Below are 23498 nucleotides of genomic sequence, written 5' to 3' on the forward strand. Positions count from 1 at the left end.
CGCTGTTGCCAAGCGGAAGGACAACCCGGGAGCGCCGGGAAGCGGCCTTCGCGTTTGGCGACGCGGGTCGTCGGGAGTGCTTTCCGCGTCCGGGTCGTCTTCGCTGAGCGGCGGGGGACTCGGCCCGGCCTGACGGGGGAGCGGTGCTGGCAGCGCGGGTGGGGACCCAGAAGCGTGTCAGGGGAACGTGTGAAAGGGCGTTGGGAGGGGCTGCTTGAGGGTAGGGGGGAGTAACGGGGACTCTCTTTCTCCCCGTCTTACTTTACCAGCCTCCTAGGCCCAACCTCTGGGGCTGGCAAGCAATCAGAAGAGAGGGCTCCTGAGCTGGTGCAGAGTGCTGTCCTGCTCCCCCCGCCCTGTTTTGTAGAGGCTTTCGGAGGGGGTTCCGGTTACTCTCCGCAGCAAAATCAATAAATGCGGCTGGGGAGGATCGTGGAGCTGCTGCGGCGAAAGAAGGTCTGCTGCTTCCCACAGACGGTGGGGCTGCAACTCCCATCCTCCCCACCCGGCTCCAGCTAGCGTGTGGCCCGTTAGTCCGGGAAAGCTTTTTAACCCATGTACCTGTCCGCAGGTTTGCTACAAGATTCTCCTTTATTGTCATTATTTTTAAAATTCTCTCTCTCCATCTCTTTCCTCCCCCACAAAAAGAACCCCAAATTAGATGCTTAGGAGAGGCAGAGCTTCTAAATTGGAGACTCGGGAGTCAGCATCCGTTTTGTTTCCACCTAGACGGTCCTGGGAGAAACGTTTTACCTTGGTTTTTCATTTGTTAAAAATAATCAGGAATTTTGTCCCTGCATCCAACTGGCTCCCACCATGTTTAAAAGAACTTGCTCCCTGATGAAGGGTGAATAGATTGTATCCTGCTTCTTGTCATTAAAAATTCTTATGTAGATTTTTTATAATTGTTTACTCAAGCTTTTAAAGCTCATTGCATTAGGAAGATTAGGCTTTAAAGGTGTTTATGATTTAGACTGTGGTGCTATAATGAGTAATGTGTTAATCCTTAAAATCTCCTTTGGTTCTCTCATTTTGCTGCGTGGTGAAGTCGCATTATGAGACCAGAAAGAGTATTATGGGGTGGGATATGTCTAGAGCAATATTTGTAGAAAGTGGAAAATTGATGATAAGTTATTACCTTTGTAACTTTTTAGGACAAAGTTTTCTACAGCTACTCTTTTTCTTTTTTTTGACAGTTCTTAAGTTTCCCACAGAGAGCAAGCTGTTGACTCCACAGTTTGTTACATGGAAGAGGCTTCAAAAGAATACAGTGGGTTTTATTTTCAAGTAAGTGTACTATGATGGCAAGTTTTTTTTTCCCCCTTAAATGAAAATACTGGTGATTGGAGCAGCTTTTTTTTGTTTGTTTTCAGAATGCTTAACCCTGAGACATGGTTATTGGCTTTTTTTCTGGATTGAAATTGAGGCCCATTTTCTCTGTTGTCTCCCCAAACTACAGACGGTGATGCTTGTAACATCAATGTGAATAGTTACTCAAGAATTAGTTCTAGTATTGTATTCTAGTTTTAGTCTGCTCATTCAGGGGCTCTGGAGTAGGGCTTTGTTCTCTGAGTAGCGGAAATCGCTTATGTCCATCAGCTGTAGCTTAGAGTGCCTCAGCCATGCTGGTATTGTTAACAATGACGCTACATATATTTTGGCTGAATAGAAGGGAAAAAGCTACAGGGGGCCTCCCATCTCCAAGATGTGCACTGGTACATTCAATGTGGTAGCTTAGGTTTTCAAAGCATATCAGCTCTTTTCTTGGTTCAGTTTGTGAATTTGTAATAATAAGCAGATCTCTGTGTGTGTGTTTATTGATTTATCTGTTATGCTTATTTCTTTTAAATTGTAAATGCCTCCCATTCTCTTTTTGTGACTTTGCTTAGCCAGCTAACAAATCTGTCAGTGTTCCATATAACAATTAAAAGCATTCCAAAATTCTTGATGTATAAAACTCTAACATATCCCATCTTCTGAAAATTATTTTTGAGTGAATAACATTTGGGGGTGGGAATTTTAGTACATCTCTTCACCTTGTAGGTATAAGAAAACTCCCTGCCCCACCCAAATCTTTTCTTTTGTATTTAGCTACCTCACCATTGAACTGCTGTCTTTTGTCCTCAACTTCACACAACACAGTTAACTAGGTCAGTTATAAATCTTTAATTAGTTTTAACCTTGGTTAATATTTGGGGGAAGTGACAGGAACCTATCCTGCTTTGTTAATTTATTATTTGATATTATGGCAATCCAGAAAGTAGGTTGATTCAGTAAGCAGGCTAAGTGTATTATGTGAACACACCCAGTGGATATTCCTAAGATTATGGGAGGAAAGAAACAGGAACTTTGCCATTTGCTACTTTCCTTTGTCTTAAGTCAGCCCTCCCCAACTGATGCCCCCAAGAACTTTTGGCTATTAATTTCAGCCAAACAGATATGCAAGGCATCTGACTGACACAACTAATCTAACTGGAGATAATTTGTAATTTTGTTGGTATACAGTCTTTCCAAGTTTGGAGTGTTATATAAAATGAAGTACAGGTAGTCCTCCACTTACAACCATTCGTTCGGTGACCATTCAAAGTTATGATGGCGCTGAACAAATGGTGGTTACAATCAGTCTTTGGAGTTCCAGCCAACCCAGCACCCCCATGATCACGTGATCGCGATCTGGACACTTGGCAACTGGCTTGCACTTACGACCGGTTGCAGCGCCCTGCAATCACATGATCGCCATTTGTGACCTTCCCTGCCGGCTTCCCCAGAAAGTCAATGGGGAACCCAGCAGGGGAGGTTGCAAGTCGCTGGGGTGAGTCTTCCCCACCTGCACCCCCCCATCCCCCCTGCACTCATGCTGCACCAGTCACTTGCCCACCCCCACACATCCTCACTGTGCCCCCCACCCCTTGCGCACCCTTGCACACCCTCCCCAAGCCACACCTCCCTTTCACTCTTGCACACCGTCCCCGAGCCTCTCCGCACTTCCCTGCCACTCACGCACCCTCCCCAAGCTTCACTGTGCCTACCCCACACCTCCGCACCCACCTGCTCCCTCCCTTGCCCAGCAGCAGCCACCCCAAACCTTGCTGTACTCAATTCATGCTGCCCCAACTTGCAACTTTATGCCGGCTTCCCCACTGACTTTGGTTGTGGGAAGTCAGCAGGAAGTTGCAAGAGGGTCCTCGCCTAACGATGGCTGTGATTCAGTTAACGACAGCAGTTGGGACTGCAGGGATTGCCTTAACTAAGCAACACAGTCATACTTTACAACCGCATCGTTTAGCAATGGGAATTCCAGTCCCAATTGCTGTCAAAACTCAACAGCAGTTGGGACCAGAATTTCTGTTGCTAAGCGATGCAGTCATAAAATGCAATGTCACATGTCTGCATCACCTAGCGATGGCAATCCCGGCAGTCCTGGTTGCTGTCGTAACCCCAGGACCACATGGGTCATTAAGCGGGAAGAGGCGGCAGGAGTACTGGGCAAACAGGCCAGCAGGTGAGAGCTGCAGGCAAGAGCTACAGGCGGGGGAATGGGTGCCACAGGGGGCGCTAGGGAGTGTGGGCAGGTGCACGGGTACCATGGGTAGGTGCTAGGTAGTGTGGGCGGGTGCCATGGGGTGTGTATGGCTGCCATTGGTAAGGGAATGCAGGTCAGTGGATGAAGACTTGTCGGGAGCAATTTGTGACCTCCTGCTGGCTTCCCCATTGACCTTGCTCATGGGAAGCTGGCAGGGAATGTTGGAAATTGCGATCATGTCACCATGGCTTGCTGTGATATAATTGCGAGCCAGGTGCCAAGTGCCTGGATCGCAATCATGTGGCTACGGAGACACTGTGACAGCCAGAACTCCAAGGACCATCGTAAGTCCCCCTCATTCAGGGCCGTCGTAACTTTGAATGGTCACTGAACAAGTGGTCATAACTCGAGTTTTACCTGGTACTCTTGTTGTAACTCTCATCTCCCTTGTATTCCTCCCCCCAAATCAGGCAGTAGTCATGATAAATCTGGGTTCATTTGGTGCCATAAGTTGTAGGGGAATATTGGCTGCTTTAGTGAAGATCACATGGATTTCCTAGGGTTATTTTTTCCTAAAATGATTTTCCATATTCTTTTCTGTTCAAAAGTAAAACCCTCAAGTAACTAACTTTCCTAAAGTAATATTTGAGCAACAATAAAGAAAACTGCATAATTATGTCCGTGTAGTCACTAAGAGTTGGTCTTGACTCAAGCAATCTTTCTCTTTCCCTAATTTAAAATAAAAGTAGAAAGTAAGGGGGGGGGTTACATGATTACATTCTATAAACTGAATTCCACCACTGGTAGCGGTCTGAAAGAGGAGGACAGAGCAATCACAGTAGTTTTGAGACACAGAGCATAACGCCACCTCCACCAGACCAAAGCATTTGGGCCCGTTTACGGTGGTGGAGCTAATTGCAGAATCTCTAAAATAAATTCACAAAATGTCTTCTGTTTTTTTTTTTTAATTATGTATTTGCTAATAATGTGTTTTGCTCATTTCTGCTCCAGGGGAATGTGTCTTTGCGTTATGCATCATAAACTTTGTGTGTGGACTTTTGAAAAAAAATAATTTTTTCCCTTGATTTTTAGGGAAGCTTATACAGTACGACTGGACCAGTGTTGATTTCTGTCAAAATTGGTATTGGGGCAAAAACTCTGGTTTTCCATTCCATGCGTCTCACCTCCAGAAAGATACTTTGGCCTTATATTATCAGTGTAAGCTGAGCCAAACAGAAGTGCCTTATTTTTTTCCAGCTAAATCAGCCCCTGAGTTGTCTTGAGCATTAACTTTTAATCTCTGCTGTGCCTTGTTGCTACTGATCTTGTTAAATCCCTCTTTGGCTTCCCTCTTCCTCCACAGAGCTCCGTCTTCAGCATAGAGACCTGTGTCTGCATTCTACGTGACGTGTGAACTGAGGATAGATAAGCACTAATTCTATTTATGCCTCTAAGTGACTTGTCAAGAAACTCTTGCTATCAAGAATAGTTGTCCTAGGCTGGCTGATGGTGGCGCCAGGAACAGCTCATGTCGAACTCTTGACCTTGGCTTTGTGTGGTAGAGGCAGCGATGGGAGGATTAGCTCTGTAGGACATCTCAGACAATCGGGTTGCTTTCTTTTTTCTGAAGATTGCCATGACTAACAGGAACTGTAGGAATCTAGCTTAACAGAATGGGAGTTGGCTAGCTTAGTTGGCTAGCTTAATGTTCTAGTTAAACCTGGTGTTTGTTTCTTTTTTTCATAGTTTGCTTTTCCCCCTTGCGAACTTCTACACTAGACTTGCTAGCACTTGATACCTGTTTTTTTTCTTTCATTCTTACTATTTTCCTTATGACTCAAATTGTTTCAGGTTTTTCTGAGAGAGCTGCTTCTTCACTCGTCTTCTCTTTTTTGTCTCCTTAATATAGATTATTTTTTTCCTTTAATTTATGTGTCTTTTTATTTCCAGTTCAGTGAAATGTTGGGGCAGGTGGGAATAACATAAAGAAGCTTGGGACTCTCTCTCTCCATTAGCAGGATAACTTTCCAAAAACTGAGTAGAGCAGGACCAAATCTGGTATGGGAAGAAACTTATCAAAAGAAGGTTGAGTTTAGAAACATCAGCTGGCTAAGCAGAAAAACATACCAGAAAAAAATGTATTCTTATGAGCAATGTTTCTCAACCTTGGCAACTTGAAGCTGGGTGGACTTCAACTCCCAGAATTCCCTAGCCAGCATGGGAGTTGAAGTCCACCCAGCTTCAAGTTGCCAAGGTTGAGAAACACTGCTTATGAGAGAGGCAATTGGGCAGCTGCTTGAAATGTTGCTGACTTCACCATTCTAAGCCCGCCTCCTTCCTGGTCACATGACCCAGAGCATTGTTGTTGTTAAGGGGCTAGGAGGAATTGCAGGAGCCATTTTCCCTACCTTGTTTTAAGTCTTGTGTGACCCAAGGTTGTTGACCGATTTTATTTTCAACTTTGGAATAGCACAAGAGACAACTTTATAAATGATGGCGGTATTACTACTCCCTGCAACACTTGTGCAGAATGCTTTACTATCCTTATATTTCTTAGGTCAGTTTTACCCATGGAGGCTGAGAAGTTTGGGAATTTATAGTTCTAGCACATTGGCTAGGTACCCAAACAGGGAAAGGATGTTCCCTTTTTAAACATGGAAGTCTAAGCTTGTTAGCTTCTTGCTGATTTGATAGCTGTATGAGCATTTGAACCTATAATAATTGCATCATTAAGTTCTTTGGTCAGAACTAGGCAATGTTGCATTTGCAAGGTCTTCTGGAAAGAACCAGGGAGTTAAGCGGTTTCGTATGTTCAGCTTCGTCTATGCAGAATAGACAAATAGACAGCTATGTCTATGTTCAGCTTATCTATGTAGGGTGTGTACTAATTTTTCACAGCAATTGTTGATAAGAGATTAAAGTTGCTCATGCTTTCGAGATATCCCAAGATACCAGATGAGAAAATTACGTTTGGAAGTCTGACTGTTTTCAAAACCAAACTGAGAAGTGTCCATAAACTAGTGAAACTTGGTCAGTCTTAGAGTCCATGTCACATATTTGGGGGGTTTCAGCTGTCTTTATCTGGTTGGTTCTAGGAGCCAGATAATCGCATCACAAAATCAGGTGGCTAAGGAGGGAAATGAAAGTATAACATGTTTTTATAGAACAGAGTCAGTGCTTCTTACGCATTTTATTTCCCACAAACAGCATTTGTTCATTTTCCTATTCTCTAAATAAAGTGGTTTATGTTATTATTCAACAGAGCAATCCAATCAAGACTGGAATAATCACTGATCTGTTCTGTGGATACCTTTGGTGAATGGGTTGTCACTCCACAGATCTTTCATTATGAGGAAAAGCTGAGCTCCTTCTGATTATCCGGTGAGTTCCATATTTAGGGAGGAAAAAGAATGCCCAAAATTAAATAACTTTATTGCAGTCATTAACCAGCACAAAAGAACGGCAGGATATGTGTCAAATTTGCAGAAGTCCCCTGATACCTTTGGGATGTGGGATGGGGATCCCTTAATCCTCTGAACAAAGAATGGCCTAGTTGAAGAATGGCTTTGAAATTGTCCCTGCCCTTGAAAGAAATCCACTGCCAGCCTGGCTGGGGGATTCTGGGAGTTGAAGTCCACCCATCTTCAAGTTGCTAAGATTGAGAAACACTGATCTAGATCTAAGAAACTTAGAGGTGCTCACAGGATTGGTGGCTTTTGTCAAAATGATGAAAACAGCATTACATTGCAAGCCTTGTCCTTTCATAGAGATAAGGAGTGTCATACTACAAAAGGGACAGAATTTAAAGGCATGGTGCTACTTTTGTTCACCGGATCTCCTCTGGCAAAGGCCTCTGGACTCAAACAATGAAGTTACATCGGATTTGTCCTGTTGCTCTTCTTTTGAGAATTTGCTAATAGTTTCATAACTAGTTGCATTTCATCCCATGCTTGGTAGTTAGATTTCACTGAGAAGAAAATGAAACTGCAGGGTTGGAATTTTTTTTTTTCAGAAATGGCCACATGCAGCTGAGCTGCACCTTTATAGCAAGTGCATTCAGATACGTTCCATTCGTAACTTGGTGGATTAATATGTGTTTTGCAAACTTAATTCTCTTGTGAATGACATTTTCCAGTCGATAGCAAAGGAATGCATGCTAAAGCTTTAAACTGAAGGTTTACTTAGTAGATTAAAGCATTTTTTTCTCACAAGTTAAAGAAAAACTTAATTGTAGCTATGAGGGAATACCCTATTTCACTTCAGCCAGTACGTAATACTTTAATGACAATTTCTAACAGAAATAAGCAAAAGATGACAGGTAAAAGTAGCAAAAGACGTGCATGGAGAAACTGCTGATCTGTGTCTTAGTCCTACATTTTGCTTTAATTTGTGTCTCTGATTTTCAGCAATAAGAGTGGCATAGCCCTCATCAATCAAGGTACTTGTCTTACTGCTTGAGTGTTATCCTAATAGTTGTGTAATCCAACAGTGAGGCAAATTATCAAGGGAATTTGTGTACTTAAGAGGCTGCATAAGTGTCTATGAGGAATATCTTTTTTCGAGTACAAGGAATTGCCTTTTCTGCCTTGCACTATATCAGCCGTTCCAACAGCACCATTAAAGGCCTTCTTCCAGGCCTTGCTACCTTCTTTAAATTTAATGAAACAACTGTGGAATCTGCATTCATCCAAGTAAATAATCTGTGTTCGTAACAAGTCAATAATTTTCTTTAGGGATGAAATACTATGAGGCTTATATATAATTCCTGGAGCTTCAGTTTTTTCCTGTGACTTACTTGTACTTCTTGCATGGACAGAGATGGAAGCTGAATCAGTAAGTACCTGATTGTTTACTTTGAAAATATACCCTTATGGATTGCTTATTATTTATTTTATTAATACTTTTAGAAATTTATAAGGCCACCCACCTATGTGACAACTGTGGGTGGCATAAAGTAAAAACAAAAATGCATAACATTAAAATGAAAAGACCACCCAAATGCACTAAGAAAAGCAACTATTAAAAGACAAATCAGCCTGTTCTTCCAGGTATATTGCTTTAGAGAATGTCAGTCTTTAAGTCTGACAATGGGTGAAATTTAATCTCCAAAATCAAGTCATTATTTTGAAAATGAAAGATATATAAAGTCTTGTTTTTGCGTTCAGCGTATGCTTGGCATGATGAAGCTGAGGCCTGAAGCTTCAAGCCTGCCACAGACAGTTTTCAAGGACTAAATGAAAAAATGTATGTGCATGAGGAAGAGGGTCAAAAGCTGTGCAATCTGGCACTTGTTCTGAATAGGTGATAGCCTGTGTCCCCCATTGCCATAGCAGTCAGTTCCCTGCTTTATTACTTTACTTGGTTGGTTGGTTGGTTGGTTGGTTGGTTGGTTGGTTGACTATATGCCATCAAGTCAGTGTAGACTTGTAGTGACCATATCAGTAGATTTTCTCCAGGACAATCTGCCCTGTCCTGGCCCTTCAGGTCTTCCAGTGATGAGTCCATCCACTTTGCTGCTGATCTTTCTCCTTCCTTTAATCTTTCCCAGCATTATAAGCTTCTCCAGAGAGCTGGGTCTTCTCATATGTGCAAAGTATGATAATATGTACCCAGTCATTTGTGCCTCAAGTGGAAACTCTGGGATAATTTATTTGATGATCCATTTGTTCTATGCATATGTTTAATCATAGCAACACCATTACACCAGAGATGGACAAATGTAAATCTGTAAATCACAAGAGTTTTTTGAAATCTGAGGATGAACAAGATTCACAGATGCGTTCTTACAAAGATCCCTTGGAGCCTCTCCATCCAAATTTTTAAGGGCTGAAGTCTGAGCTGGAGATAGCTAACTCTTGGTATCTGGGCTAACTTCTGTCAGGCTTTGTATGTTTTAGATTCTGCTCCAAACTGTTCTTTATTCCAGGATCTCTCGCCCCCTTAAGGCTACTGGATAACTACAGCCAGGTTGGAAAAAACAAATTAGACTGTAGAAGGTGTGATCTATCAATCCAGTATCTGATTACACTGGGCAAGGTGGGAACCAGTTTGGAACTGAGACAACATGCCCTGCACTCCAGTCTGCAAAATGATTGGATTTCTTGCCCCCTCCCCCTTTATGATCCAGGCAAGCCCAGTGGTCCTTTATTTCAGCCAGCTACCTAACAGCTTGAGCCTTCTCCGTGGTGCAATTTAATACCTTGCCTTCAGTGTTGCTGGGCAGGAGATAGAACAGCACCCAGGTCAGGACCAGGGTGACCTTGAGATAGTCACATGTATTGTTGTGCTGCCCTTTCCTCACAGGCTGGCATTCAGACTTAATCGTCCTGCTGCTCCATTGTTCTTGCAGGTCAAACAAGGAAGTGTGCTATTTCTTTCGACTGACAAACACGTACACAGAAACCTCTGGAAACATAGCTGAGTTCTGTGCTGTTGCCATTACGATTTGGAGAGATTGTTCAGGCTCCCCAACTCCAAGCAGTTCAGTTTGTTTATTGCTTTGACCATGGGTCAGGACAAAAGCTCCCCAAATTCACATGCCTTCCTCCCACACCACTGGGAATTTTGACCTGTTTCACATTTATCTCTTATTTTTATATCTTCCAGTTTTTTATGTTGTACATTGTACACATATATGCTCATTTTGGAAGTTTATTTCTTTTTTATGATACTGGTTTATGACCGTAATAAACTAATTGCCATCATTCTCAAGTGAGATTTCAAAAGTGAGATTGTGCCATTATAATCATCATAGGAGCTGTGGATTTTTATTTATGTATTCATTTATTTATTGAGATTGTGCCGTTGTACAGGATCCCCAGTGGCACACCCAGGCCCAGTGTTGAAGAAGGTTGCCAACCTGCAAGGTTACAGAAACTATTAATCTTCCTAGGATGGAGGGAGGCTTCTCTTTTTGATTCACTTGACATAATAATTATTTTTGAATAATATGACCCATAATGTCATATGACATAGTAATTATTTTTGGTTTGACAATAAGGAAATGCTGGTGTTTTCCTCCTTCGTCTTGGCAACTTGTATCCCAGCAAAGCATTAGGAAAGAGAAGTATCACTTGTTCAGTTTAAAATTCAAGGGCTGCTATAGAGTTGTGGGTAGGACTTCTTCCAATTCCCACATTGTCCTTATTCTTGCATCAATTAGTCTGTTTGGTGTACACAATCAACATACTAAAGTTTCTGAAAATGAAATTTGATGTCTCATTTTTCAAGTAAAGTTCTGCAGAATAGCCATTTAAAATGATCAGGCACAAACTGACCAGTAGCTGAAGCCCCAGGATACATGGGATGTATTTATAAAACCAGTCGTTTACAAATTCCTTAGTACATTATAAAGATAAATTCCCTTTAAACAGAACTATCCTAGACCAGCAAGTATATTTTGGATCAAAATACATTCCGTGCTGTTGCTTGATAATATTAATTAAACTGTATCAAGACTGCTGTCTTTAAAACATTTGTCATTTTGAATTGTTTGCTTTGTATTTTTCTTACTCCTCAGATAATTAACTTCGTGTTTGTGCAAGCTAAAGTGGTTGACTAGGTCATCACATCATTTGCTGTGCTAACCCTTTACTTAATTTGATCAACTGCAGTTGAATTAATCAGGGTTGTGGCTTGCTGTGACTGGCAGACAGAAAAAGACTTCACAGTGCTGTTGTGACTAGGATATATAGTATGTAGATTTAGAGTGCAAAGTTTTGCAACAGTCTGAAAGTTCATTTGCACATTGCCCATTAGTATCGCAACACACTAACATACAAGCAACAAAAAAGATTTTGTGAGCTGTTTGAGCAAGCCAGAACAAGGAAACAAGTCACTCAAGTTCCACCGAGGGGTTTCTCCAAAGTTCTGGATGGTTCTCCCATTGTTTACAAACCTCTAAATGTGTATTTCATTTTCTCTTGCATGAAACTTGAGAGGCTGTTTTAGAACTACTGCCTATCTACTGAATGAATAATTTCATTTAATATTGTATTGGTCCTCAGACAATACCAATTTGGCAGAACAAATCCTGCGGTTCCTCACGCAGTTTTGTGAGAAGAATTGGGACAAACCTTCCTTTGAAACCCTGTCCTAGGGCTTCCTTCCAGGTAAAATTGCGTATTTCTGCCATTTTTAAGGGAGGAAGAATTCTGTTCAGTTCACTTGTGAGTTTGGGGTTAAAACAGATGTTTTTAACTGATAAAAGGTTATTTAATATTTACTAACATTTTTAAAACTTTTTTGGAAATCTTAACTCTATCACATAGCTTTCAGATTCTCTAGAAAGGAGCATCCCTGCCGAAAAGCTCTCTTTATTGACCTTAGAAGATGTTTTTGGTACTTGATGTAGAACTATTTGCACAAGGCAATTTACAGCCCAGTCTTACATGCATTCAGGACAACCTGGTCCCTGATTACTACAAAGGATTGCTGCCTTCAGAATCAGCTGTATTAGCTTCCAAGAAGCATCAAAGTTTACAGTAAACTTCAGATATGAAATCTCAAAGGCTTACTTTGATAATAGAACATAAATTATATAAAACCAGAAGGCAACCCACCCATCCTAGCATTCCAAACAAAATTATCCCTTAGTAATCACCAAATCTTTAATATTGGTATATATTCTACAAGGGAAGCCGTTACCTGTCACACCTCAGATGGCATCCAGTGACCTTCCAAATTAAATGCCATTTTTAAGCCTGGAATCTTCTAAGATCACTCTTAAAGTTATTCTCATGTTTCATGGAATCACAGGAATGAGAAAATAGAGATTGTGTGAGATTTAGCAATCTGAAAAGATTTCATGTGGTTGCTAAACATTTCAGGGGGGGCCTTAAAAGCCCCCCCGAAACCTCCCCCCCACTTCTTCCAAGTGAGGACACGTATCTCTGTTGGACCTCACTCTTGTTATAGTTCTATTGTGACTCCAAGATTCCTTTTTATGAATTCCTGCATAAGAGTTGCCTCTCCAGCTGCAATGAAGCTTTCCAAACAAAATTGTCTTACCTCTTTCTCATCATTTGCATCGCTGTAGGCTACAGAGGTCATGGGTTACCCTGGGTCACCTTTCCTAGCTTCTGTGCAAAGCATGCATGCTGAGAGGTTTTGATATACAGTATACAAACACCATCCTTGCTTAGACTCAGGTGTAGATTACGTGCTTTGGGCTCCAGATCTCATGACTGTTTCCAGTCTCTTCTGACTGCATCCTTTTCCGCCTGTTTTTGCAAATAGCTATGGTCTGTAAATGACCTTCATCACAGCTGCCACTCCTGCCCATGCCTGATTTTCTCTAATAGCAAAGCTGCTGCCCTCATGCTGCAGAAAAGAGTTGAAACAGGAGAGCTAGTGCATTCTCAAGGGAAACTTGGAGTTTTGCAAAAGAACAAGGAGTTTATTATAGTCACAAAGACTGGTAAAGCAAACAAAACAAGCAACCCTTTTCCCACCCCCAAGAATCAGTCAAAATATGGGCATTCTCAGTCGGCATCAGCCAATATTTATGATTATTTAGAAAAAGCAGGCACTGAGTGACAGTTGAATCGCTTCAGTCTGCATTAGCTTATTGCCTGGGTTTGCAAATGTTTTCAACTACAAGTCCTATGAGGTAGCTAGCACAGCCAGTGTCAGGGATTACAAGATCCCCTAGCTTACAATATCTAAGAAAGGCCTGACCAGCTGGAATCCAGAACAAGAGAGTGCCTGATTCAAGGGTGAGGATATGCCTGTTTCAGATTATGCTTCTTTCCTAGATTCACAAGATGTTGGTTAACTTGGCAGGTGTAACTTCTAGAATTCCTAGCCACCATGGGCCCAAAAGTGAAGCAGGAATTATTTACAAAGTGAAGACCTTCTGCAGAACAGTGCTAAAAAAATTGTGCTGAACTGGCTAATAAGGTTTGTGCCTTCTCTCCAGGCACTACCAGATGTTTCTGATTTCTATTTCAATAACACCCCCCCGGTCCCCACTCTGGCAGATGTTGCCTGGATTGCTTCTGATGATGAAGAAACATATGCTAGAGTCAGGTATGTTCTTCTCCTTTTCTTTTTCTACTCTTTTGACTTTTTCTTCTAAAAGTAGAACATCCCCAATGCAGAAATTATACCCAAGAGAGATAAGGCAGGGTTGGTTTAAGTTTCTTTCTAATGTTACCTTCTTGTCCTAAGCTTAAATTGTGTTCTCGTAATGACCGTTGCATAGCTTCTCCGAAGCCATCGTCCCAGTCTCTTATAATAAAACAGCCAAAGGATCTTGGGCAGGATCAGAGATGACCATGTGCTTTCATACAGTTCACTGGGACTGTCCAGCAGTGCATATTCTGAGGGCAAGAGGTGATTCTGAGTTTCTGTGGGTGCACATGTATGACCCATTGGGAGCACCTTCACCAAATGTCTCTTTTTCCAGAATCACCCAGCAGCTGCAGAGGGCAGGAGGCTAGGAAAAGATGTCGTTGCGTTAAGGCATTCCCAGTTGGTGCTTTGTGTGCATCTAGAGGCTCTATGAAGCATGTTTTGCCCTTTGAATACAAGCCATTGCACAGTCCTTCAATTCAGGCTTGCTTTTTCACTGAAATGTTGGGTTCTTGACTTCTAGGACAGACACACGTCCCCTGAAGCACAAATGGAAACCCACCCCACTCTTTGTTATTCAGCGGAATGCTTCTGTCCCAAATTTGAGGAAGCAAGAAGAAAAGTTGTTGGCTCTGAAGAAACCGTGTTTACCTGCCTTGAGTCGAACTACAGAACTTCAGGAAGAATTGAGTCACCTGCGGAGTCAGATTGCTAAAATTGTCGCTGGAGATTCAGGTAAAAGCCCAGCATCCCAATATCAAAGGCGCCATACTAAAAAATAAAATTGAGCCAAAATATCAACACTTTATGAAAGACGTGAAATTAATACCTGCGGGAGTGGGTGTACTTTGAAAACTAGCTTGGGATATACAAAATATGTATATCCCATGTCCTTGCAGCAGGAACTTGCTCAAGTCATGTGAACTTAGCTGGTTTATCTTTTAAATTAGATTTTGTCAGGGCAGGCTTTCTCTCTTTGGGACAGAATATCATGTCCATTGCTGAACATCTGGGACTGAAGCGTGCTACAAGTTGTCTCACTCCTTTCTCCCATTTGTTGTGTTGAATGGGCCTGTTGTACCCCTGCATCCTCTTTTGTAACTTAGCCAATTTACTGCATCCCACTACTTTAGTTCGCCAAGAGGTTGAATTCAGTGGGATCGCTCTTTTGTAATGTACAAACAACTGCAGTGTATTTTTAAGTTACACTGTTTTATAGTCTCTCTCCTCTTTGGGGGGCCTGTGGAATAACCAGGCCTGGAATAATTACAGCAGCCTTGTTGTTTAACAACTTACTTAGTTGCTGTTGGTTACGAGAGGCCCCGTGCAGGCACATGAGTGGGCTGGCACAGCAGAGATGATGCTGTGTCCTCTCTTGCCTGTCTGTTGGGTTTCTGTGCTGACTTACCTGCCTCTGAGGCCAACATGCATACTGAATCTATTAAATCCCCATTAACTAATCAGGTTACTTCCCTCTTAAGATCTCAAATATACACTGAAACTAGGGTTTAACCTACATCCTCCTTCTGAAAGCAGAAAAGCTAGAAGAATAGAGAAATAACTGGCATGTTTAGTGCAGCTGTAACACATTTATTGCAAACCAGTGTCTGATTCTGTGGCCTTTTCTTAACTACTGGTTAGGTGTTAACACTTAACTCTGGTTATGAAAAGCCTATCATGGTTAAAGCAAAAGGGCCTGGAACTTTCTGAATGTAACACAGTGACTCTTGGTCCTTCTCTGATGCCTGTTTGAGAGTTTGCTCCTGAATCCCGTGTGGCCTGCAAAGTGCCGCCCTTCTAGGCTGAAAGGCAGGATTTTCTGGTTCCAAAAATTATTACAAACGTTTTTCATTCTTGTGTAGAGGCTGTTAAAGCAACCTGTGAGAAGAAGCTGCTTCTGGCATGAGAAGCAGGCAGACCTAGTTCTTACTGAAAAATAGAATAGCCTGTCAAGGTGGTGTTTTATGTGTCGCCTGTCTGGGGCTGATAACTGGATTCTTCTGATGACCTTGTGAAACTGGAACCATAGACTCTAGGTCAGACTTTCTCAACTTTTTGACCCTGGAGGAACCTTTGAAATATTTTTCAGGCCTCGGGGAACCCCTGCACATTCAGGCTCAAGTCTAGGCCTCAAGTTGCAAAATTATTCTATTCATTTCATGGGTAGACCCATCTATATGCATTAATAGTGTTCTTGAATTAAACATAAAGAATGAAGCTTACCTCCTTAATGTGAAATTGTCCAAATTTGAAATAATTTTTTAAATAAATCGTGATCTCCCAGGGAACCCCTAGAGACCTCTCGCGGAATCCCAGGGTGCCACGGAACCCTGGTTGAGAAGCCCTGGCTAGATACATGGAAGTGTTTCTGTTTAGGAGTTGCTGGTTATAACAGGAAAGCGTGGGATGGAAAGTTATAGGCCCTTGTGTTGCATTATTGGAAGCTGTTGAGTCCTGGTTGAGGAAAAGGGGTTATAATGCTTTTGGTGAGGAGGTCAACCAAGGTTCTGCTGCAAGAATAAAACCCCTAACATGGCAGCCAGTTCATGTCTCCTTATATTGTTCTTTTTTCCAGCTTCCTCTTCATTAACTCCTGAGTTATTATCTCCAGGAAGTTCAAATGTGTCTTCTCCCTTGCCGTGCTTTGGACCCTCATTCCAGTCTACAACTTCCTTTGTCATTAGTGACATCACAGAGGAGGAGGCTGACTTAGAAAGTCCTGAACTTCCATCTGTTTCCATGCTTTGTTCCACAACCTCTGAGTGCTGCAAAGCCGACCTGAAGGATTCCGATGACGACGATTCAGTGTCTCTCTCAAAGGCCAGTAGTTTTGCAGATATGATGGGCATTCTTAAGGACATTCACAGAATGAAACAGAATAAAGACTCGTAAGTCCTTTTTTTTTTTTTTCAATTTTCTTTTGCTTTCTGTAAAATGATTTCTGGCCTCTGCTAGTGCAGTGTCTAAGGATGAATGCTAAAATATTTTTGCTGCCTTCCCACAAGTGTGCGAACAGTCACAAAACACAGTTTGGAAACCTTTTCTTTAGTTAGGTCTCACGATTTTGACTGCTTGTTTGGTGCAGATATGTCCACCAAAGTTACTGGCTAACGTTCTCCATGCATACCTATCTTTGTCAGGTGTTGCCTCTGAGGGAACAAGCAGGAAATTCTTAGTCGTCTTAGATTACGTGGATTGTGGCTACTTCCTTGCAACTCTAAACTGTGATGCCCGTTGGGACCACTGTAGCCACAGAAATTTGTCTGGGCCTTATAATATCTCTGTTGTCCTGATAAAGTTGAGTGTGTGTTGGGGTGTGTGTGTGTGTCTTAAAACATTTTTGAGAATAAATGGATCCAAGGCCATTTGTACTTACACAAGGTTTCTGAGCCTGGGGGAATCCTTAAGGAATAAAAATTACTATTATTATTAATAGTAATTAATAATTGTTTGCTTAATTTATATAGCCACCCATCGTACATACATGACTGTGGGTAGCTCACAGAGTTAAAACCACACAGGAAAAAACCCCACCAAAGAGTAAAACATTAAAGCAATGAAAACTATCAAAAACATAATCTCTGGGAGAGTGCTCAATTTCCGTAGCAATGCAGCCATTTTGCAAGCTCCATATCCACGTTACTGGATCCCCAGGCTAGATGGCAAAGCCGTGTCTTCAGGCCCTTCTAGAAGGCCCGAAAGATTGGGGCCAGTCTAACCTCAGGGGGAATAGTGTTCCAAAGGGCAGGTGCCATGGCAGAAAAGGCTCTCCTCCTGGGACCCAACGTGGGCAGGACCCATAACATGCCCTTTTTGCCAGACCTGATGAGATGGGTAGATGTAATCGGGGAGAGGCAATCCCTCAAATAACCTGGCCCCATGCCATGTAGGGCTTTATAGGTCATTGCTGGCACATTCTTATTAATTAATAATAAATCTGTTAGATTTACTATTAAAATGGGTGGCAGATGAAGTTCAGAGGTTCATTTTGAAATGTGCAAAGATTGAAAGGGATTCTCTGGTGGGGAGCATCCTTGAGTAATGCTGTTTTAAGAAGGGGGATATTTCACTTGCATTTCTATGTTTTGCTTTGAGTGTTGTGTATCTGTGTGTTTGAAGTAGGTGTTTGAGTTATCTGGGAGGAGGATATGTGTGTCTCTGAGCATCAACGGGATTTATTTGTTTGTTTGATTGTTTATTGGTGTTTCTTTGCAGCAAACATGAAATTCATCCTTTGGGACTCAGGTCAACCCATCTGCCTTATTCTATTTCTTAATCAAGTTACTTGTCTCTCAGCCTTATTGATTTGCCTCCTTATTTTATTTGGGTGAGACGCAGGATCAAAAGAGCGGCATTGCACTTTGAAGCTGAGATGAGTTTAGCTTCTCGTTCAAATTACTTCCCTCTGAGCTTCACCAGTTTTCTGCTGTGTGAGTGGCCACATCCTTAAAAGCAGCCATTTTGTGAATAACTACTCATCCCAGTTTGGAAGCCATTCTGCGAGGGTGCTTACTAAAATTAAAAATTCCAGGTATGTCCACCAGCCCCCAAATGCTGCTGGGTTGATTGACTGATTATGTACCATCAAGTCACTTCCAACTCCTAGTGACCACATAGGTTTTCTCATTACAATCTGTCCCCAGCCTGGTCCTTCAGGTCTTCCAACAGTGCACTTATCACCATTGTAGCTGAGTCCCTCCATTTTATCTATCTGTCTGTCTGTCTGTCTGTCTATCAAATTTCTATCACCGCCCATCTCTCCCAAAAAGGGGACTCTGGGCGGTTTACAATAAAATCACAATTAAAACATATAAATTATAATATAAATAGATCAGTAAAAAAATGAAATAGTTATAAAATAATAATATCCAAGCAGCACAGATCTTGTTTGTTGGGGAGAGATCTATGATACTAGCCGCCCCCAAGATGAACTGGTGCCCCTCCCACCCTAAGCAAGGCAGCAGAACCAGGTTTTTAGGTTCTTCCGGAAGTCCAGGAGCGAATGGGCCTGTCTCACCTCTGGGGGCAGAATGTTCCAGAGGACTTTGCTGCTGGTCGTCCTCTTCTTCTCTTTACTTCCACCTTTCCCAGCATTAGAGTCTCCAGAGTGCTAGGTCATCGCATAATGTGTCTGACCTAGGATAATTTGAGCTTGGCCATTTGTGCCTCGAGTGAGAATTTCCCCATTTGATATAGACCAAGGATGGTCAGCGGGTTAGAAGCGGCCTCAGTTTTTGCTGTTTGACAGCGGCTTCCTTAGTTACTTCTTAATCTCCTCTTGAATGAATCACCACTAAGTGGCTTTCAAGGCAGGGATGTATGCTTGGTGAACTGACAACTCTTTGCCATGTGCTCTGTGAATTCATATTAGGAGGCAACCTGGTGTCTGCTCCAGTTCACCTGGGAAATGGCAAGGGATTGTGGGTATTGTAATCCTGGACATCTAGAAGCCAGTGGATTGCCTTTGTGCCTGTTCTAGGCATATTGTGAATTATGGGAGCCCAGCACATCTGGAGGGCATCAGGTTCAGGCTGGCCTTTCTATATTGGAATACAGTGTTGGAGAGGCCTGCTTAATGGAGAGCCATGAAGTTTAATAGATGGTGGTCTCAGTTTTGGGAAAATCAATCCATATATGCCAGCCCGAACTCAGAGAAGGAAGAATATGATTACTGATAACAGTGCAATGTTATATTCGTAACTTGGGTATATTTGCCAAATAATACTGATTCTCACATACACACACACCTTTGAAATTTTAGTATGCGTTGCCTTTCTGAGAAAAAAAATCCTCCAGCTCCAAAAAATATGGACTGTAGGATTCAATTGTTTTTTAACTGTGGCCCAATTTTAAACTGCTATGATTTCGTTTAATTTTTTTCTTGAGTACAATATTGCTAAAGAAACATTATTCTCCATACGTGAGAGATTTTTAAAAATCATTACAATTTTCCTTACTTCTTGCACAATCCAAATAGAGCAGTGTCACTCTTGCAATAAGCAGTAAGATGCCATGGAAACATTGAATTCTTAATTGATATCATCCTCTTCTGTGTCAGCTCCCTTTTTTCTGTCCATTTCCCTAAGGAGCTAAATAGTATTCCTGAGGAGAGCCACTTTCTCCTCAAAACTCTTTTGCTTCCAATTTCTGGAGGCCACATTAGGATTAAGGCTTATCCTGCATGTACTTTTTTACTTGTTTTAATCCTGCCATTCTAACCTGTGGATCTATAGTTGTATTTGCCTTGTAATTTGCTTTGTGTGTGTTAATGACCATGATGATGCTGATAATGATGAAATCTTTGAGCTGCTAAGGTGGCATCACAGTACAATATTCCTTAGCCAGTAAGCCGTGGCACAGAGGCATCACTTTCTTTGGATCAACCCCAGTTTTTAAAAACCAGAAGGCATCACTGATGGGGCTATGCCCACGCAGACTGCAGAAGGCTTAGTTCTCTTGTGCAAACAGGGGTCCCTGCAAAGGCGATACTGTGAAGAAATGGAAGAATGGAAATCAGTCAGGAGATGAACTAGGGGGAAGGAAAAAGAAAAGGCCGAGGGCCATCATTCAGGTAGTGCAAATCCTTATGAAATTCTTTCCCAAAATCAAATTATGAGCTTATACCCATCTAACTTTTTTGGAGGCATATGTTAGTCCGTGAATTGTATGTGAATCACTGTGCTTTAATTTCCAAAACAATAGCTAATCCGAATCATAGTATGGCTGCATTCACACAACACCTGAACCTGGCTCCCAAATTAATCCATTTTCTGAGTCCGTGCAACTCATCACACCGTAAACTAACCAGATGGGTGGAGTTGCCCAATGCGCTGAGCTACACCAACAGAGTTAAAATTAAGCCCGCGTAGTATGTGCCATACTGGCTGCTCAGTTTCTGATTGGCCTGGCATACTGATAACCAAGGCACTAAAGGAGTAACTGACTGTTATTTTTCCCATTCACACACCCCTCACTGTTATGACACCCTCATGCATGGAGTGAGGATCAAATCATTTAATGACCAGGATGATGGAAACAGACCACGTAACACAGAATGCAGGGGTGTGGATGTGTGTCTGTTAATGATTACATTAGGAAGGAGAGGGACCTACCAAGTTAAAAGGAATATTTGGTTGAATATCATAGCTCTTGGGTTTAGAGTGGGTTTCCTTAGTCCCAACTTCTGGTCTTCAAAAAATGGCCCAGGAAGTAAGAACTTGATAATACATGGAGCAAAACAGAACTGAAGAAAGAGTGGAGTCCTTTGGATGGTTTTCATTATATTAGAGCTTAACATCAATTGTATTTTAAATTCTCCTGCCACCTTTTAATATGCTTATCCATTGGGATTCCTTCCCTCACCCTCAAGTTAATTAAACCGGTAAACAAAATTACCTGAGTATCAGGGGAAAACTGCCAGAAAACTAGAGCTGGAACAGATGTGAGAAACAGATTAGATATAAGAGAGCTAACATTTAAATACGTTTAATTCCAAATCCCTGTGTCAGTCTTTTAGTAATGAAATTGCATTTCTGATTACAGTTTTTTCCCAGAATCTGAATTTTTATCATACCCCAGAATTTACACCTTTATTTCTGACACTCCATTGTTGAAATATATGAATTGATGGACATTACATTTCTTTGGATAAGCAGTCTTCTGTTAATAAATTTGTACTTGCTGTGCTAAGTCAAAAATATTACTAGCATTTGGTGGGAGAACCTTAGAATTTATACACTCTACAGTGTTTCCTCTTAGCTCATTCTCCCTTAATTTACCCTGTGCCTTTGCAGTGATACTCTGAATTGAATCACCCACATAATGATGTGGCACAAAGAAATTATTCCCTTCATTATAGACTAATATATTGAAGGGAAATGCTTCATAGTTTCTTCCTTTCTTCAGGTCACTCTCACTTATGACTGCGTTCACCCAGTATGCTTAACCTGGTTCTGAATTAATTAATTTTCTGGAATTTGGAAATACAACAAATCATAATCTAACCAAATGGGTTGTGCTCACACAACACCCTGCACCCACAAAAACGGATTGAGGTTAACATTAACCAAGCTTAGCTTGAGATGTGAGTGAAACCTCTAGGTCTTTAGCTGATCTGGTTGAGCATGTTGTAAGCACAGCCTAGGTGGAGGCTGCAGGGAGCCATTTCAAGATGCCCTAGTCATTGTAGGTGCTGGACTAAGCTAATTTTCCGTCAGACAACTGTAGTAAATTCAGACTCAATATTCAAGCCGGTTGGCCTTGAAAGAGACATACCAACCCCAAAACAGCAGGGTGTAAACCAAGATCTTCAGAAGGATCTACTGGATAGCCAAATTTTTAAAAAAACATTTTGGGGCCTTGAGTTAGTTTTGACTCCTGGCTGCTACATGAACAAGTCCATGCAGTTTTCTAGGCAACGTTTTCAAAAGTGGCTTGCCCTTGCCTTCTGAAGCTGGCTTTGTGCCTAAGGTGGGACTAGAACTCACTGTCTCCTGGTTTCTAGCCTGGTGCCTTCAAACCAAACTGGCTCTCAGAATTGTATAGTTCAGGTTTATTCAGAAGACACTTCTCAGCAGCCTTCTTCATTGCCTACATTTTTCAACTAGTACAAAAGGAGAGTTTCACATTAGCTCAGTTTGATTTGCTGCCTTCATCCCTCTGAGAAGGGGAATTTCATGGCATCCCTCTGCAAGAAAATCTCTCTCTACCTGCTTGGGGAAATTGAATCAGTTGGTCATGGCCTTCTCCATTGCCCATTTTATTCAATCTGGAGCAGAGACCTCCTTATGTCCTTACTCGTGACTACTCAGCAGAAGACCTTATTGCTATCCATTCAGCAGATAAGTCATGTCGATCTTCAGGAAACTCATTGCAGTTTGCCATTATTATTATTTTTAAATCGTATGGCATCGCAGTTAGGTGTTCATGCTGCTTTTTCTTGCTGGGAAATCCTTGTGAGGTCCAGCAGCCAGATGTGCAGACTATTTAGCCATGACAAGTCATGTTGCCTGGGGTGCACCACGAGGCTAGTCTACATGGGACTACATGCCATGGGATCATATAGCCTTTTTGAATAGAACCATATGGATGCTTATTGTACAGAGTTTTCATCTTAATGTTTTATGGTTTTGATTTTAGGGCAGTGTATCTTTTGTGGCCACTGACCATAAGTAAATATTCCATTTTGGGAGCCTGCGGGCTTGCCTCAGCCTGATCCAGTGAGTCCCTGGGGAAGAGTTGGGTTTGGTTGGCCAGATTACATAATTGGCACCCTGAGACCCCTTGAGCTGAGCAGCACCACACTCCAGGAACCCCTTCTCACTCTCATGTTCCACTCCATGATGGGCACCACACCTGCTTCTTGGGGCAGGTGCAGCAAGGAGGCGAGGCTTGGCCTGGGATAGTGGGGGGAGGAGGGAGATCTCTGCTAGACAGTGAAAGGAAGGAAAGAAAGACTGTTTCAGGCAAGGAGGGAGAAGGGAAAGGAAAGCTAATGAGAACAAGCCAAAGGAAATAAAGATCTAAGCAGGATTTGAACAGCCCTTCATAGGATGGGGTTTGTAGATCATATCATCTTAGCTATGATCTTGAAAAAAATAAACTACCCTGGTAATAAAATCAAATTTGGTTGATGAAAAATGCTGCCAACTCAGTGGCCAAAGTGAAATGCCCATTTTCCAATTTTTTGTTTAAATTAATAATTTGCTTAATGGCATTCCATGACACTCTTCATTTTTGACTCATTTTTGTATTGGCAGAAAAAGCTTCAGTGTTGTGGCTCTCTGGCTCATGAACTCGTCCTAGGCAATGTGAGCTGAAGTCCTCTGATCTAGACTAAGCTCTTGGAGCTATTCTGAGGATCCATTGTTGCCCTGTGGATTGAGATAAAATGCTTCCCATT

The 23498-nt window shown here is 42.0% G+C and overlaps 1 protein-coding gene across 1 annotated transcript in view; it reads left to right on the forward strand.

Annotated features, from left to right (window-relative positions):
- The window catches only part of MTFR1L (mitochondrial fission regulator 1 like), a 27959-nt gene continuing 4461 nt past the window's right edge, over positions 1–23498 (forward strand). Inside the window, exons 1-8 of the mRNA XM_063312600.1 lie at positions 1–158; positions 1197–1287; positions 6786–6904; positions 8257–8356; positions 11530–11634; positions 13443–13552; positions 14121–14332; positions 16173–16485. Of these exons, the coding sequence (XP_063168670.1) occupies positions 8342–8356; positions 11530–11634; positions 13443–13552; positions 14121–14332; positions 16173–16485 (755 nt within the window). The 5' untranslated portion in view covers positions 1–158; positions 1197–1287; positions 6786–6904; positions 8257–8341. The remainder of the gene's footprint in view (positions 159–1196; positions 1288–6785; positions 6905–8256; positions 8357–11529; positions 11635–13442; positions 13553–14120; positions 14333–16172; positions 16486–23498) is intronic.

Source organism: Candoia aspera, chromosome 10 (genome assembly GCF_035149785.1).
Source record: "Candoia aspera isolate rCanAsp1 chromosome 10, rCanAsp1.hap2, whole genome shotgun sequence".
Lineage (NCBI taxonomy): Eukaryota > Metazoa > Chordata > Lepidosauria > Squamata > Boidae > Candoia > Candoia aspera.